General features: G+C 41.8%; 1 protein-coding gene across 1 annotated transcript; it reads left to right on the forward strand.

Moving 5' to 3' along the window:
- The first annotated feature begins 5,424 nt into the window (after positions 1-5,424).
- Positions 5,425-9,249, forward strand: LOC114573613 (myeloid-associated differentiation marker-like protein 2). Its single transcript, XM_028605893.1, has 2 exons — positions 5,425-6,624; positions 8,165-9,249. Exons 1-2 carry the CDS (start codon positions 6,344-6,346, stop codon positions 8,814-8,816), a joined length of 933 nt encoding a protein of 310 aa, XP_028461694.1. The 5' UTR covers positions 5,425-6,343; the 3' UTR covers positions 8,817-9,249.
- The last annotated feature ends 4,976 nt before the right edge of the window (positions 9,250-14,225 follow it).

Genomic DNA, 14,225 nt, shown 5'->3' on the forward strand with positions numbered 1-14,225 from the left:
TTTGATTAAGCTCCACAATGCAAGAGGGCAGCTAGAGTTGGGCAGGGAGGGAAAGGGCCCCAAGCTGTCCATCATTGGGTGACACCTATCCTTCGACGTCCTCTGAGTGGCTGGCATAGGCACAGTCACGGCAGTCTGTGTGTGTGGCAGCTGCACTGTCTGCAGGTCCCGTGGCTTCATCATTCTTGTCTTTGTGTGAGGAGCCTCTGTCAGTGAGCAGGAAGACTCCATTCCCTCCATCAATGAGGAGGAAGACTCCATTCCCTCTGTCAGTGAGGAAGAAGACCCCATCACTGCTGTCTGCCCTGGTGTCACCACATATCTTCTTGGCCTGTTGAGTGTCCTCTTTAGGATTAGATGCAGAGGCTGCAACACAAACAAACAAAAAACACTGATCAGTCTTCTTACTAAGTTGCTGCTCCTTAAACCTGCATTAAACAACATGTTAATACTAGTACTGAATAAAAAAAAAATATTCTAAAAGGGTCACAACTTCTGTTGTGATTCTGACAAGTTCTGATTTCTTTTGTGATAATACACGATTCAGTATTCAGCAGAAAATACAAGGGCCATCTGCACCACAGTGTTATTGTTCATTTTGTGGGGAAGTTGTTTTGTGCCATTTATGTTAAGTCTAATAAAATATACAATTGGAACCTGAACTTCACCTTAAAAGTCTAAGTAAGCTAGGTTTCCCTCCACAGTCTCCTGCATTTATGTAAATGTTCAAAGTTTTGAACTAGTTTAACTCACTTCTTTAATTTAAGATATATATTTCTTGTTTGTAAAACCAATGTCATTTATCAACCTGTGATTCAAGTTAGTCAAATATGATCCAGTGTTGTCCCTTGCGTTACACTGCAGACACAAAGACACACAGCACAGGTGATGAGACAAACTGCAATGGTGTCATGTGACCACCTAGTGTCAGGATTTTACTCCCTTTAAATTATAATTACTGTTTGAATGACATCTGTGGAGTAAAATCACATCTGGAGAAAATAAAACACACAGGTTTCTGTTGAGGGTCACAGGGGTCAGGAGGTCCGGTAACCACGGCGCAAACAGCTGAACAAGGGCCTAATTTATGCATTCATGCTAAATGATATCTTTGAGTCATTGAGAGTAAGTGGGAAGCATAGGAAAGTGAAATTCTGCTACATGATTTAAGTGAACCTAATTCCTAATACCTATCCTTAACCTATACTTAGTATCTTACCTGTCCCTGGCTATATGCACCTTCCGGACCATACAGGTAACCTGGCTGTATAATGTCTCCCTGACACAGAAGTCCATCGTACATGGTGGGAGCAGCCATCAGTGGATTTTGCTGCTCAAACATATGAGGACATGCCATCATGGGGATACTCGCACCATATCCTTCAGCGTGACTTTCTACTGGCTGAGGGTGGGTGTTGAGTTCCAGCTCAGCAGGGACAAGAGGAGGAGGTGGAGGGTTGGGTATGCCAGCCAATATTTCATCTATGGCCGCCCAGACAGTGGAAAGCAGCTCTCCCCTCGCCATCTCCTTTATAACAAGCTCTATCTCTGCAATGACATCCATCTTGGTGTCAGAGACGTGCCGTCTCCCTACAGCTTGTTGTCACTGAACTCTTCCAGAAGAACGCCTCTGTCTGATTCTGTCTGGCGGTTACTGGACTCCTGTCACACAGTCACAGCAAGCTGGTTTGGAGACACTGTTATGGGGAGTAACATTATATATTCTATTATACTAGAGATGTATGTTGTAGTTCACTACATTTATGTGACAGCTATAGTTAATTTGCAGATATGGATTTACATACAAAATATATGATTGGTTAAGAAATTGTGATGATGTGTCTTAGGTTTAACTACTCAACAACATACCGTTATTATAACTTGACCTGGACCAACTATGACAACATTAAAATGCTGCTTAGCTTACATGTTAATGCATCAATAATAATACTCCAATATTAAAAATGTAAACATTGATACTTCAAAAAGGGCCAATCTGCATGATGAGTGCTCTTACCTTAATATTTTTGTACTTTTTAGTTCAGTAAGAGTTGAAGGCAGCTAGTCAAGTTCATGCATCAGCATCAATAAACATATAATATATACTGCCAGACAGTAATAGCATATATCTTTGGGCCCCAGTCAGGCTACTTCTACTTTGTATGCTTTAAGTACATTTTGCTGATAATACTTCTGTACTGTAATTTACTTCTTTACTTCATAATATTACTACCTTCAAGTTGAAGAATAGGCCTACTGTTGTGAAAACAACAACATGCTTTAGAGAAAAGATAACGTTAGCAGCAGTGACGTGGGAATGAAGAGAGTCCCAGCTAGCCTTAACTTAGAGGAATTTATCTGATACTGCAAGTTCACATCAGTTAAAAAGCTACCTGTTTAGATACTTACCTACCGTATTAGCTAATGAGTTCACTGACGGTTCAGTTCACTAACTTTAAACTTCTTGAGATTTGGATTTTTCAACTTTTCTTGAGTTTTGTCGCTTTGAATATATGTGTGGTTCACAGGTTGAAGTCTGCTGGTGAAATGAACAAATTCTGTTAAATTCTCATTGTATCGCACATTCTGTAGTAGCTCTATATGTCACATTATGACGTTCTCGGATTACATTCCTATTTTTAAAGTCTGTTCCATTCACATATAACTCTTTATTTTTACACAGCACGACTATCAAGGCTCAAAAGTAACATGGGAAATAGTTAAATTAATGAATAAATTGATGTTTACAAAAAAAGAAGGGGCATTAAAAGGTACTACATGTACTACACACGTGTCAAACTCAAGGCCCGTGGGCCAAATCCGGCCCCTCGCAGATTTTGAGCCGGCCCGCATATCAGTTTAGGTTCGCAATAGACTTTGGCCCACATAGTTTTTGTAGCTTTTTTTCCAACTTTTTCCAATGTTTTTTGGCCTGTTTTACGACGTTTTCGTTGCTTTTTCAACTTTTTTTTTGTCATTTTTTCTTTGATGGCTTAGTTACTTTTTTTGCTAATTTTTTGGGGTCTTTATGTCTACCGAGCTGTAAGTGAGAAGATTATATGAGACATGCAATAATATGTTAAAAGATGCTTGACTTTTATGATGAAATAATAGCACGTAAATAACCTAAACATGTCTGGCCCTGGATGAGATTCTTATTTTGCAGCGTGGCCCTTCGTGGAATTGAGTTTATCACCCCTGATGTACTGTATAAATAATATGTTTTTTCTGTATTCATTAATGCTTTATAGATTTATTCCTGTAATTTCTGTATTTATTTGTATTATTTATCTATTTATGTTTCCACATGTATTTATTTATTTATTTATTCATAAATGTTTTTTTCTTTTAAAATATTAGATACAGACTGTGTAGACTTTGTACTTTGATCTGTCATGGACCACATCACATGTCCCCCTTTTGCAGTGGTGAAAGTTTACTAAGTACATTTACTCAAGTACTGTTACGTTAAGTTGGAAACTTTTTGGATGACAGCTTTAGTTACTTTTCAGATTACAGTTTTTCATCCACTTCCTGTCCAGTGAAAACCTTCATCAACATCTTCAGATGTGTTGATTTGGACTGTTTGTGATAAATTGAAGGATTGGAAGTGTTTCTTTATGTGTTGAGCTAATTCTCCTACGCCTCTTGGATCAGCTGAAAAACGCATCGTCACAAAGCTGAAAACCATGACGCTGAAATGTTGATTTTTTTAAGAGATAGTATTCAGTATTTTCACAGTGAGGTGTTAGTACTTTTACTTAAGGACCACTGCCCTTTGATATTATTCAGATGGCTGTTGTGTAAATTTTTACATTGTTGAGTGAAAAATGACCACAGGCTCTCACACACCTGCAGGTGGAGACAGAGACCTGGACAGATATGATAAAACCAGACTGCTGCTCACTGAACCGGCTGGTAATCGTGAGATGGGAGCATAGTTTGATAGATTAGAAGAAGAAGAAGAAATACAATTTAAGATGATTATTTTGGAAGCAGCAGTTTAATAAAAGGGTAAATGGAATTTTAAATATTCATCGTAAATGGGCAAACATGTGTTATGTGATCCAATTCCCTACTGACTAAATAAGAAATGTGACAGAGCCTTCACCACTACCAGGGTTATTACTTAGTATGTGTGTATATTGTCCCGGGCCACTATGGTCCTCTTGACTATAGGCTTTGTCATTTGTTTGTTTCAAATTTTGGATTAATCAGTTCTCCTCAGTTCTTTGGAGCCTTTTAGTCTATTTTTGTCACTGTCTGTCTCTCTGTCCCTGCTTTCTAGCCACATTCCCTATTTCCCAGGCCCTTTCATTGTCATTTTCCATCCATCCACCAGATGCCCACGGACTTTCCTTCCTTGCCCCATCACCTGACTGTCCCACCCATCTACACACCTGTTCCCACTTCTCTCATCCGCTCTGCAGTTGCTTGGCCTTCCCAGCCATCTCCTCACCTGCATGTTATTCCATCATCCGTCACTCACTTCATATATCCAGTCCATTTGCTTTGTTCCCTTGTCATGTCATCAAAGCTGCAGTGTGGTTTTCTCTCACTGATTTTGAGCCTCTGTTGCATGCCTGTCTCTGTCTGCCTGATTAGCTGTCTATGGGTCCTTCCCTTGTTGCCGCTCTCCCTCACTGTTGTGACAAATTTTTTTTTTTATTTGGCCCCCAGTTGTTTTCAGCAAATAGCTTTCGTAAGCTCACTGTACTGTACACTACTTGCTCAGAAGCAAACAGCAGGCAGCCACAGTAAGCGACTGGTGAGCGGAGTGGACAATGTTGCTGCTGATTTGTCTCAGGACTTAGTGGAGACCAAAACAGAGCTATAAGATGAATGAATATTGCACTTACATTCATCAGGTGGCCGTAAACACAACTTGAACGAATGCTAATGTTGCTGCATGTCTGCTGTGTAATAATATAACTCTTAGTTATGTAATAATGTTAGCTATAACAACTTTTAAGTTCTATTTACGGTTTGTTATGCTGCCCCCCAAGTGGCGGGGGTCATCTAAAACGGTATGCTTTTCAGCATATAATATTCTTCAGCAACACGTTGAAAACCCTAACACTTTTTAGGGTTGACTTCAACTTTGTCAACCCTAAAAAGGCTCAGTGGTGATTAAGAGAGGAATGAGTGTGGTGAGAGAAAATCTACCTTAAAACCTTTTAAAAAAATGTTCACTGGTCAGATCTAACATCTCTCTGGTCATGTGACTTCTACACTCCCAACTATGTAATTGAGTTCACCTCATTCCACAGGGTCTGTAATGTGTCTGCGTGCTCCGACTCCACGCCCAACCACATGTACACATTTCTCTTTGACACTCATGTGGCGATGGCCCAACCCTAAATAACTTCCACTCTGGTCTGACTGACCGGCAGGACCCCCTCCTCACAGCACAGAGACGGACGGACAGTGTGGAAGGGGAAAGTGTCTGCGGAAGAGTGTGTGACAGAGAGAATGTAAGAAGATGAGAGTTGACATTTGAGTAGAGTGGATGGTGTCTTTGACTCGTGTGGCCACATGGATTCACACTATGAGCGTTGTACAGCAATAGATATAACCCAAACGGCGAACATATCTGCATAATTGATCCAAGAAGATTCTGAGTCTGGACCGGGCAATTTCAGCTGAAGGGTTAGACCATGTAGTCGGTATTTCCCAGAGAACCTCGACTGACTGAACTGCTGGATAAACATTCTGGACTTACAGGATCTAAAAGTCTTCCTATTAGAGAGAATAACCCACTTTATCCTAGCATAACTACAACCCACAGTACTGAGTCTGGATATTTGCGATTGATAAGTCACTGTGATCTCTCAGCAGAAAGGTGAGTGTGCCTGCCTGGCTAGCTTGAGAAAAGAGATTTCCCTTGTGTTTTTCATACGTTATGTCTCATTCATCAACACAGAAATAGAGTATCAGAAAGTCCCCACCAAGTCTGTAAACACTGCAAAAAGAGGGGAGTGCAGAGGTGGCAACAGAATAATGTACCCAGAGCCCACCCACTCACATGGGGTAACAATAGCCCCTTAAAACACCTGAGCATCGGAATATCCTGCCGCATGTTCATCAAAGACGCTGGAAGTTTCAAGACGCTGGAATGAGAAAGACTCCAGGCTGGATTTGAACCCTGGATCTCACAATCACATCTTTTGCAGCAGGGACTTTTTGTGGGACTGGCTTGGGCTTGAGCTAAACTTTTCAACTGTTTGGACATTAAACTCCACATCATCCTCTAATTTGCTACTACTACAGTAGACCATCCTAGTCCATCTTTACCTCTTGAAGACTGCAGAATATTTTTTTCTTCCCCTACACTCACCCAGTTATGGATTCACAGGGTGGTCCATACCTCAACAAGAGGGCCCTCTGCTCACCTCTGGGTGCTGCCCGCCTCTGTCAGTTGGCCATGGGCTGTGCTGTGATTGCCATGGTAGCCCACAGTGCCGGCTACAGTGGTTCACAGGGCGTGTTCTGTATGGCGGCATGGTGCTTCTGCTTCGCCATGACAGTTGTGGTGTTTTTCCTGGACGCCACTCGTCTCTACAGCTGCCTGCCCATATCCTGGGACAACCTTACCGTCACGTGTGCTGCCTTCGCAACGCTCATGTAAGTCACGTGTTCAGATGTAACTCTGATCCTCAGTTGGGTTTGTTGGGTTTTGTTGGGTGCTGGTAACTTGATCCTGACTCTGCTTCCGCATCTTTTGTTTGCATCACGTGTACAGCCAGGGGTGGATTTAAGAATGATGAAAAGTTAACACTTATTTACACTCACAGTCATCTTATCCCTCAACGCCTCCATTATTGCATATATAAAAATGTGTGTCACCAATCCACAATTATATATTATTATTATATATAAATAAGTGTTTATTTTTAAGTGAAAAAATAGTGAGGGATATTGTGTAGCACCAATAGGTTAGGTTATAAATATTTCCAAAAATCTTACATAGTTTAGAGCCTTTACCATATTTTGGTGGTTGTTCACTATCAGAATCTGTCAAAGGGGGGGGGGCACTTTTGTTTAAAAAAATACTTAAAGCTGCCATATAGCTATATAATTCATATTTTTACATTGTGTGTAGTGGAAGGTGTTGCTCTTAGTGACAATCCCACAGAACCATCACCTGACTCTGCAGTTACCCTTTAGCTTTACAAAGTGCAATAGCATTTTTCAGCTCAGTCGTTTGGTTTTACAGAGCACAGTTTTATTGTTTTGGTTCAGTCCCACCGCTCTCATCAGCGTTGTTTCTAGCAACTGCAGGTAGCGCTGATAAACCCACTGTACCTTACCTGCTCAGCACCAAACCGCTGACAGGCACAGTTAGCTGCTAGCTGGTAAGAGCAGAGCCGGATATTGGTGGAGGGCAAAACAGAGCTAAAGGGAGAATCAGGTGGACACAAACACGATTCTTGATGAATAGTTATTTTGCTCAATGTCTGCTGGAGGTGTAAATGAACCACTATTAGTTTACAAGTTCACCTTACCAACTTTATAGGGTGAAAATATGTTAGTGCTGTGTTTATAGTAGGGTGCGGATCGCGCCGCATTTTTCTGTCCGAGCCCGGCCCGTGTCCGACAGAGCAGTAACTGAACCTGGCCCGAGCCCGGCAGGTATTAAGATATTTATGTCCGAGCCCGACCCGAGCCCAACACTCGTTTTTTTCTCATACTAATGACACATACGTTTGTTTGTGTGGAAAGCCCACTTTTATTAAGCAACTGTAGGGAGGCATCCGGGAAGTGTCAACAGATGAGCGCATCAGCGCACACGGGGCAACAAGCGCACGTTAACACAGGCGCGCACCTACATAATAAGCTTTTTTAAATTTAAAATATTCAATGCCTTATCGCGCTGATGTGACCGAGCCCGACGCGAACCCGAACATAATTTCTAAATATCTGTCTGTATCCATCCTCTAGTTTACAGCTTGTTGTGCTGCCCCCAAGTGGCCAAAAAATCTACCAGTAAAGATTTAGGGACAAAAACAAAATCACAATTAGAGGTCCACTTACTAGCTTTGTCAGACCTTTCAACGGCATCTCATGGTCTTTTTGCCTCGCTTTGACACTCCAGAGCATATTTTTTTTCTGGTTCGATGACATCATATCTACAATCGTGTTTTTCTGTCCTCTTCTTCTTCAGGTATGTGACAGCCTCTGTGGTTTACCCGCTCTTCTTTGTCCGATCTGAGTGCCCCTACGCCGGCTGTGATGTCAGAAATTTCCGCATCGCTGTGACCGTCTGCTCCATCCTGGGTGCTCTGGCCTATGGGGCTGAAGTGGCCTTGTGCCGAGCCAGGCCAGGCCAGGCTGTGGTGGGCTACATGGCCACCGTCTCTGGCCTCCTCAAAGTCGTTCAGGGCTTTGTGGCCTGCATCATCTTTGGAGCTCTGGCCAACGGGAGCGAGTATTCCCGCTATGCCGCCACAATCTTCTGTGTTGTCGTCTATGCTTTCTGCTTTGCTCTGACTGCGCTGGTGGTCGTCATGACAGTGTGTGGGCGGACCAAGGCTGTGCGCTGCTTGCCCTTTGACCGCTTCGTGGTGGTGTGCACCCTTCTGGAAGTTCTGCTCTACCTGAGCGCATCAGTGGTGTGGCCAGTGTTCTGCTTTGACACAAAATATGGCTCTCCATGGAGACCGTCGTCATGCCCTCAGGGGAGGTGTCCGTGGGACAGCAAGGTTGTGGTGGCGGTGTTCTCCTTCGTCAACTTTGGACTGTATGTGGCGGACCTCATCTACTCCCAGAGGATACGATTCGTCTCCTCCCATGTGCACACTAACTCACGAATGTAGCACCATATCACCATTTTACTATTATATTGGCTTAACAGGTTTAAGTTATTAATCTGCTTCATTTGTTTTATTTTGTTTATGTATTGTTTTAAATATTTAAAGACACAGAAAATATTGAGGGGAAGAGGGATCCCAGGCCCAGGACATCCCTGGTGTTGCACATGGTCTAACACTGAGGTGTCCAGACACCCCAGTTTCCATGTGAAAGCAGTGTGGAATGTGAACAAGGAATTTTTCCTCTACGTCGCCTCCGCCACACCCCTCTGAGGTGACACCCCATCTCTTTAACTCACCCTTTTTGCCCTCTGAGAGATTTCGGGAGAACAGCCAGCCTCACCCAAGCAGCCAGGGCTTAGCCTACTGGTTATGTCCTGCCAAATCCTCATAAACCAAGACACTCCCACTGTTCTTGACCTGCGACACACACTCACACACACACACACACACACACACACACACACACACACACACACACACACACACACACACACACACACACACACACACACACACACACACACACACACCTTATAGTTATGCTCAAATAATACATAAAGTCGTGAATATAAATAGTAAATCTGGCATGCCATCTCTGGCATCCCTGTCATCTGCAAACCCCTCACCAGCGATCTACGGACATCAGCCAGGCTGCCAAAAATAAACGTGAGCTGTGTGCACTCATATTGAAGCAGTGAGACAGCATTTATAAGAGGCTGGTGTCTTTAAATGCTCTCTATGAAATGCTTCCTTCAGTCTATGATAATAAAAGACAAGTAGAGCCCATTTCAGCAAGGCCCCTGAGATGACCTGCTGTTTGACTGCGATGTTTAAAAACACACAATATTCAGTCAAGTGCACAATCTGAACACGGTCAGTGTGACGAGGAGTCTTTGCACATAATCGCAAAAGAAGGAACATGTGACCTAAGATGTCCTTAAACAACAGGTCACAACATTTCCTTTTATTACATTTACACTGGCAGTTGCAAATTATTTGTGTGGTTAGAGGTTTTTGTACAGTGTAACACTACTGGTACATAGTGTGACATAGACATAAAACTAATTGATATTTTTATATTCACAATGGATCAAAGTACTATGTGTATATGAAAGGTTTAGCTCATAGTGACAAACCCACAGAGCTCAGCTTTACAGAGAGTTTTAGCATCGTTCAGCTCATTGTTTGAGTTGTATAGCCCGCAACTTTACGGTTTTTGTTCACTCTCACACTCTCATTGTTTTCAGTCCATACGTTGGGCAGCTGTTTTAAGTAATAAAGCTCTAAAAACCTATTATAGCCTACCCGTCCAGCACTAAACAGCAGAAAGACACAGTTTGCGTCTAGCTGGAACTAAAGAGCCAGCAGATATCTCCCTGAGGAGTTGGTAGAGACCGAAAACTGAAGAGTGAATATTGGACTTACATTCATCAGGTGGCTCCAAATGAATGCTAATGCTGCTCCAAGTCTGCAGGATGTGTAAACATGTGCTAAGACGTTCGTCATATCAACATTATAAGGTGATATTATGTCAATGTTGTGTTTACAGCTTGTTGGCTGTCCCCAACTGGCCACATCAATTAATGCATGTTTAGATATATTAGTACAAACATAAAATAATTTACATGATAAAATAAAGACAAACATATTCCGTATACAATCCGTCTGTCTTTTGTCTCAGGTTTAGCCCATTTTTCTTCTACTGTACCTCCATGTCATCACGTAAATAAAATTACTGAATCTTCCAAAACTTCAGGCAGGTATGCAACATAACCAAGACTTCCTTGTTAAGATTGTGCCTTTGAAAAAAGGCTTATTTGTGTTATGCTTAAATGTAAGTTCCCTGACGTTTGAGGATGTTGTTTGCCACACAAGCTCAAACATTATTCAGGTGGTGTTAGACTCCATCTGCCTTGTTCTGAATACGCAACTGTGGGTAATCACCTTTAAATGTAAGACTCAAATGATCTTCGGGGTCTACTGTTGGTGTACAGGGAAAGACAATTAATTCAGGGTTAGGTTCTTAATATGTTTTGTATATGCTTCCTCCTTTATCATCTCTTCTCAGTCACCTCCGCTTGTACCATTTGTGAATAGTTATTTGACATTATTTTGATGTCTAGTCAGTCTGAGTGCTTACCCCAACAGATGTTCATCATACAAAATCTTTGACCAGCATTAATTTGTCAAACAGCGTAAATGTATACCCAGGGCCGTTTCTAGCTTTGGGCGGGTCCTATACAAGATGCTGTTTGGGGGTCCGTATTTTGTCAAACTATGATGGGGGGATTCAAACCTTTAAGATGATTTGTTGAGATGCATCAATCTGTAACACTTTAGGAGGAAAACAGGCTAGATCAGGAAAAACCTCTCTCAAAATCAAATTAAACATCTCAAGTTGATCCCAAGCAATTTATACCTACAGAAAATGATAATAAAAAAAAGTTAACAATGAGCCTCGTCTACACCAATAAATGCAACAGATGCAGGATTTTTCACAAACATGTTTATTTAAAAAAAAATTCACATGTTTATTTTAGCCCTTTCATAAAGCAAACACTGTAAAGCTGTTTATTTGCACTCCTAGCCAGCTAGCTTTTTTTGTTCAATTGTAGGCTATTTGTCTGTTCGGTATGTTAACAATTTAAAAAACAATAAAAAAAATGGATCTAAAAAAAACATTAGGCTAGCATTAGGCTACAGCTACCCCCTCCACCCCACAAGTTAAACTGAATCATGAACAAATGCCTTACCTTCTTCCTCAGTTTTCTTCTTTTTTCTGCCCCAGAGGGATATGCCCGTCATTACTAACCTATAGGCTACTGACGTGACGTGAGGCTGTCTGTCATCCCACTTGATTATCCCACAAACACTTAAGCCAAAGCTTCCCTATCATAGCAGCTTAGTTTTGTTTATTCTCAACTAAATTTTTTAGTGTAGAAGTCCTTTTACTGAACACATGAGGAGGGTTGGCTGGCTAGTGAACGATGACCATTGACGTATATAAATTGATGACAGGTAGCCTAATTTTATTTCTCCATTTACAGTTTTTTTCGATTGCTAAACGACAGTGGGCACAACTGGAGTCACATGTGCAAAACGCTAACTACAGTCTGCACAGCAGCAGTTCATGTGGACCAAACTCTAGTTTGTTTCTCATTGCTTGAACACAGTTTTCAAAACTTTACACACTTATCCCATGACTTTAACCACAACGTGCACAACACTGTAGATTTACAGCACTTTGTTCAAATGCTAACACACTGCTGTCAAAACTGTTAACCACACATTCAAAACAGAATAGATTTCAGTCTGGTGCCTATCAAACACTGCTGATTGCAATTTTAGCTGAAAGCCTAAACAGGTGTCTTGTTTTAGACTAGTTAGTGAACATATACGGTATTTATACAGAGAAAGCTCAAAGAGACTTTTTTTGTATACAAACACCAAATAAGAATGAAACAATTATACACTGTACCGTTTGAGAGAAACAGGTAAAAGAGCAAAGATACCAACATGTCCAGCTAAGATGTCTGAGGTTATGTACACAGCTATAAAAAAAAGTGAAAAACACTATACCTTTACAATAGTAAAACTGTGTTCTTACTGTTTTTCAGAAAGTAATGGCGGTGAAAGCAATAGAAACACCACATTCATTTTTATTTAGAGATGATGCAGACATCCAATGTGATGAAGAAAACTTGCCACATGATGCTGGAGCGAGGCAGGATTAGTCACACTATTCTTTGGTACTGTTACGTATGTACCTTTAGTTTTTTTTCCCCAGTAATTCCATAAATTACCAGAGACAAAATACTTTATTGAAGAAAACTGCTGATTTTCATTCCTTCTTTTTTACCTTATGTAAAAATATGCTATGGTATGCTATACAATCTATATTTTGTCCTTAAATAAACTATTGAGTAGTGTAAAAGTCACTCAAATTGTTCAAACTGTAAAGATGAGAAAGTTTGTAATTTCTGTATTGGTGTTTGACGCTAGTGTTTTCACCCTCAGTGTGTTCTGAGTGACAGTGTGTGTTATCTCAGTGAGGCTTGTGCATAGTGTTTGGCTGCACTGAGCCTGTTTTGCAGCTGATGTGAACTGTTTAGCTCAGGTGACTGTTGGTAGTGCAGACTGTAGTTTGAGTTTTGCACATGTGACTCCAGTTGTGCCCACTGTTGTTTAGCAATCGGAAAAAAACTGTAATATATTGATGCTGAGCGGGCTGAATTTGCAGCTTGGGGCCCCCTAGTGGCTACCCTGGCCCTATGCATCCGCATAGTCCGAAACGGCTCTGTGTATCCCCGACTATCCCTGCACACTCTAGGGATAAAGGAAGGAGAGACAGAGGCCGTTCTGGCTGCCACCCTCTCGTCTCTTCTTGTTTCACAGGAATAAAACAGAAGAAGACATCTAGCTGCCACAACTCAGCCTCACCAGTCTCCCCTTGTCCTCCTCCTTTTCTCTTGATTAAGTCTTCTCCTGATTTTCACCCTCCCTCCTCCCATTTCTCTCTCTCTCTCACATCATAGTCAGTCCTCCTCCTCCGTCTTCTCTCTAGCTTTCACTCCTCTCTGCTTTGGTCACCTCAGTGAATCTCATCTCTTTAATCCAGGATCAATGTAGGCCTATTCCCCTGCCCTGTCTAATCTGTGAGTGCTATGAATGTAATGTATTGAGTCCCTGGGAAGCCACAGTGCCACCGCATACGTGAAGCAAGACTGTCTTGGTGCTCAGCAGCAAATCCAACACCAGTTGGCTGCTCTTGTATCCAAATCTGTCTAAGACCACAGAAAACGTCATTGTGTGTCTTAGAGATTATCGTTTTTAGACACTGTGCCAGTTTTTGTAAGTGAATAACGTACATACAGAAAAGCAGATGAGCAGTATATTATACGTTGGTTTATGTAAACTGGTGGATTTTTGCAGCAATAAATAACTTTGTGTTGTTAAACTAACATTGTGTGTGTGTGTGTTTGTTGCTTTCGAAAGCGTTTTTATCATCTGATAAATCCTGCAAAAATTATTTCTATGGATAGGCCCTCTGGAAGCAGCACTCGCTCCAATTGCACTCTGACTAACATTTCCAAAGTAGGATACAACATCAGTAGAATATGACAGAGCCCAGAGAAAGCTGCCCCTGAAAGTGACAGACTGTGTTACCACAGAGCAATCTGTGGCTCCTTTATGGCCTTTGCTCTCCATGCTCCTCTGCAGATCCCCATTTAGCAGCTGTTCCATGTTTGGCACTCATGTCACTCACTCCCTGCGGGCCTCTGTCTAAAAACATAGCTGTGTTCCCAAACACACACACACACACAGCCCAGAGTGTATGAACTCTTCTGACAGAGATGAGCTGCGACAGGTGTCCATCATAGCCGTCCCTTCCTGATTCTCCAGCCGGGGGGA

Source organism: Perca flavescens, chromosome 2, assembly GCF_004354835.1.
Source record: "Perca flavescens isolate YP-PL-M2 chromosome 2, PFLA_1.0, whole genome shotgun sequence".
NCBI lineage: Eukaryota > Metazoa > Chordata > Actinopteri > Perciformes > Percidae > Perca > Perca flavescens.

Coding starts and splice junctions, on each gene's coding strand:
- LOC114573613 (XM_028605893.1), top strand. CDS start 6,344: ATGGATTCACAGGGTGGTCCATACCTCAACAAGAGGGCCCTCTGCTCA. Junction 6,625..8,164: donor GCTGCCTTCGCAACGCTCAT/GTAAGTCACGTG, acceptor CTTCTTCTTCAG/GTATGTGACAGCCTCTGTGG.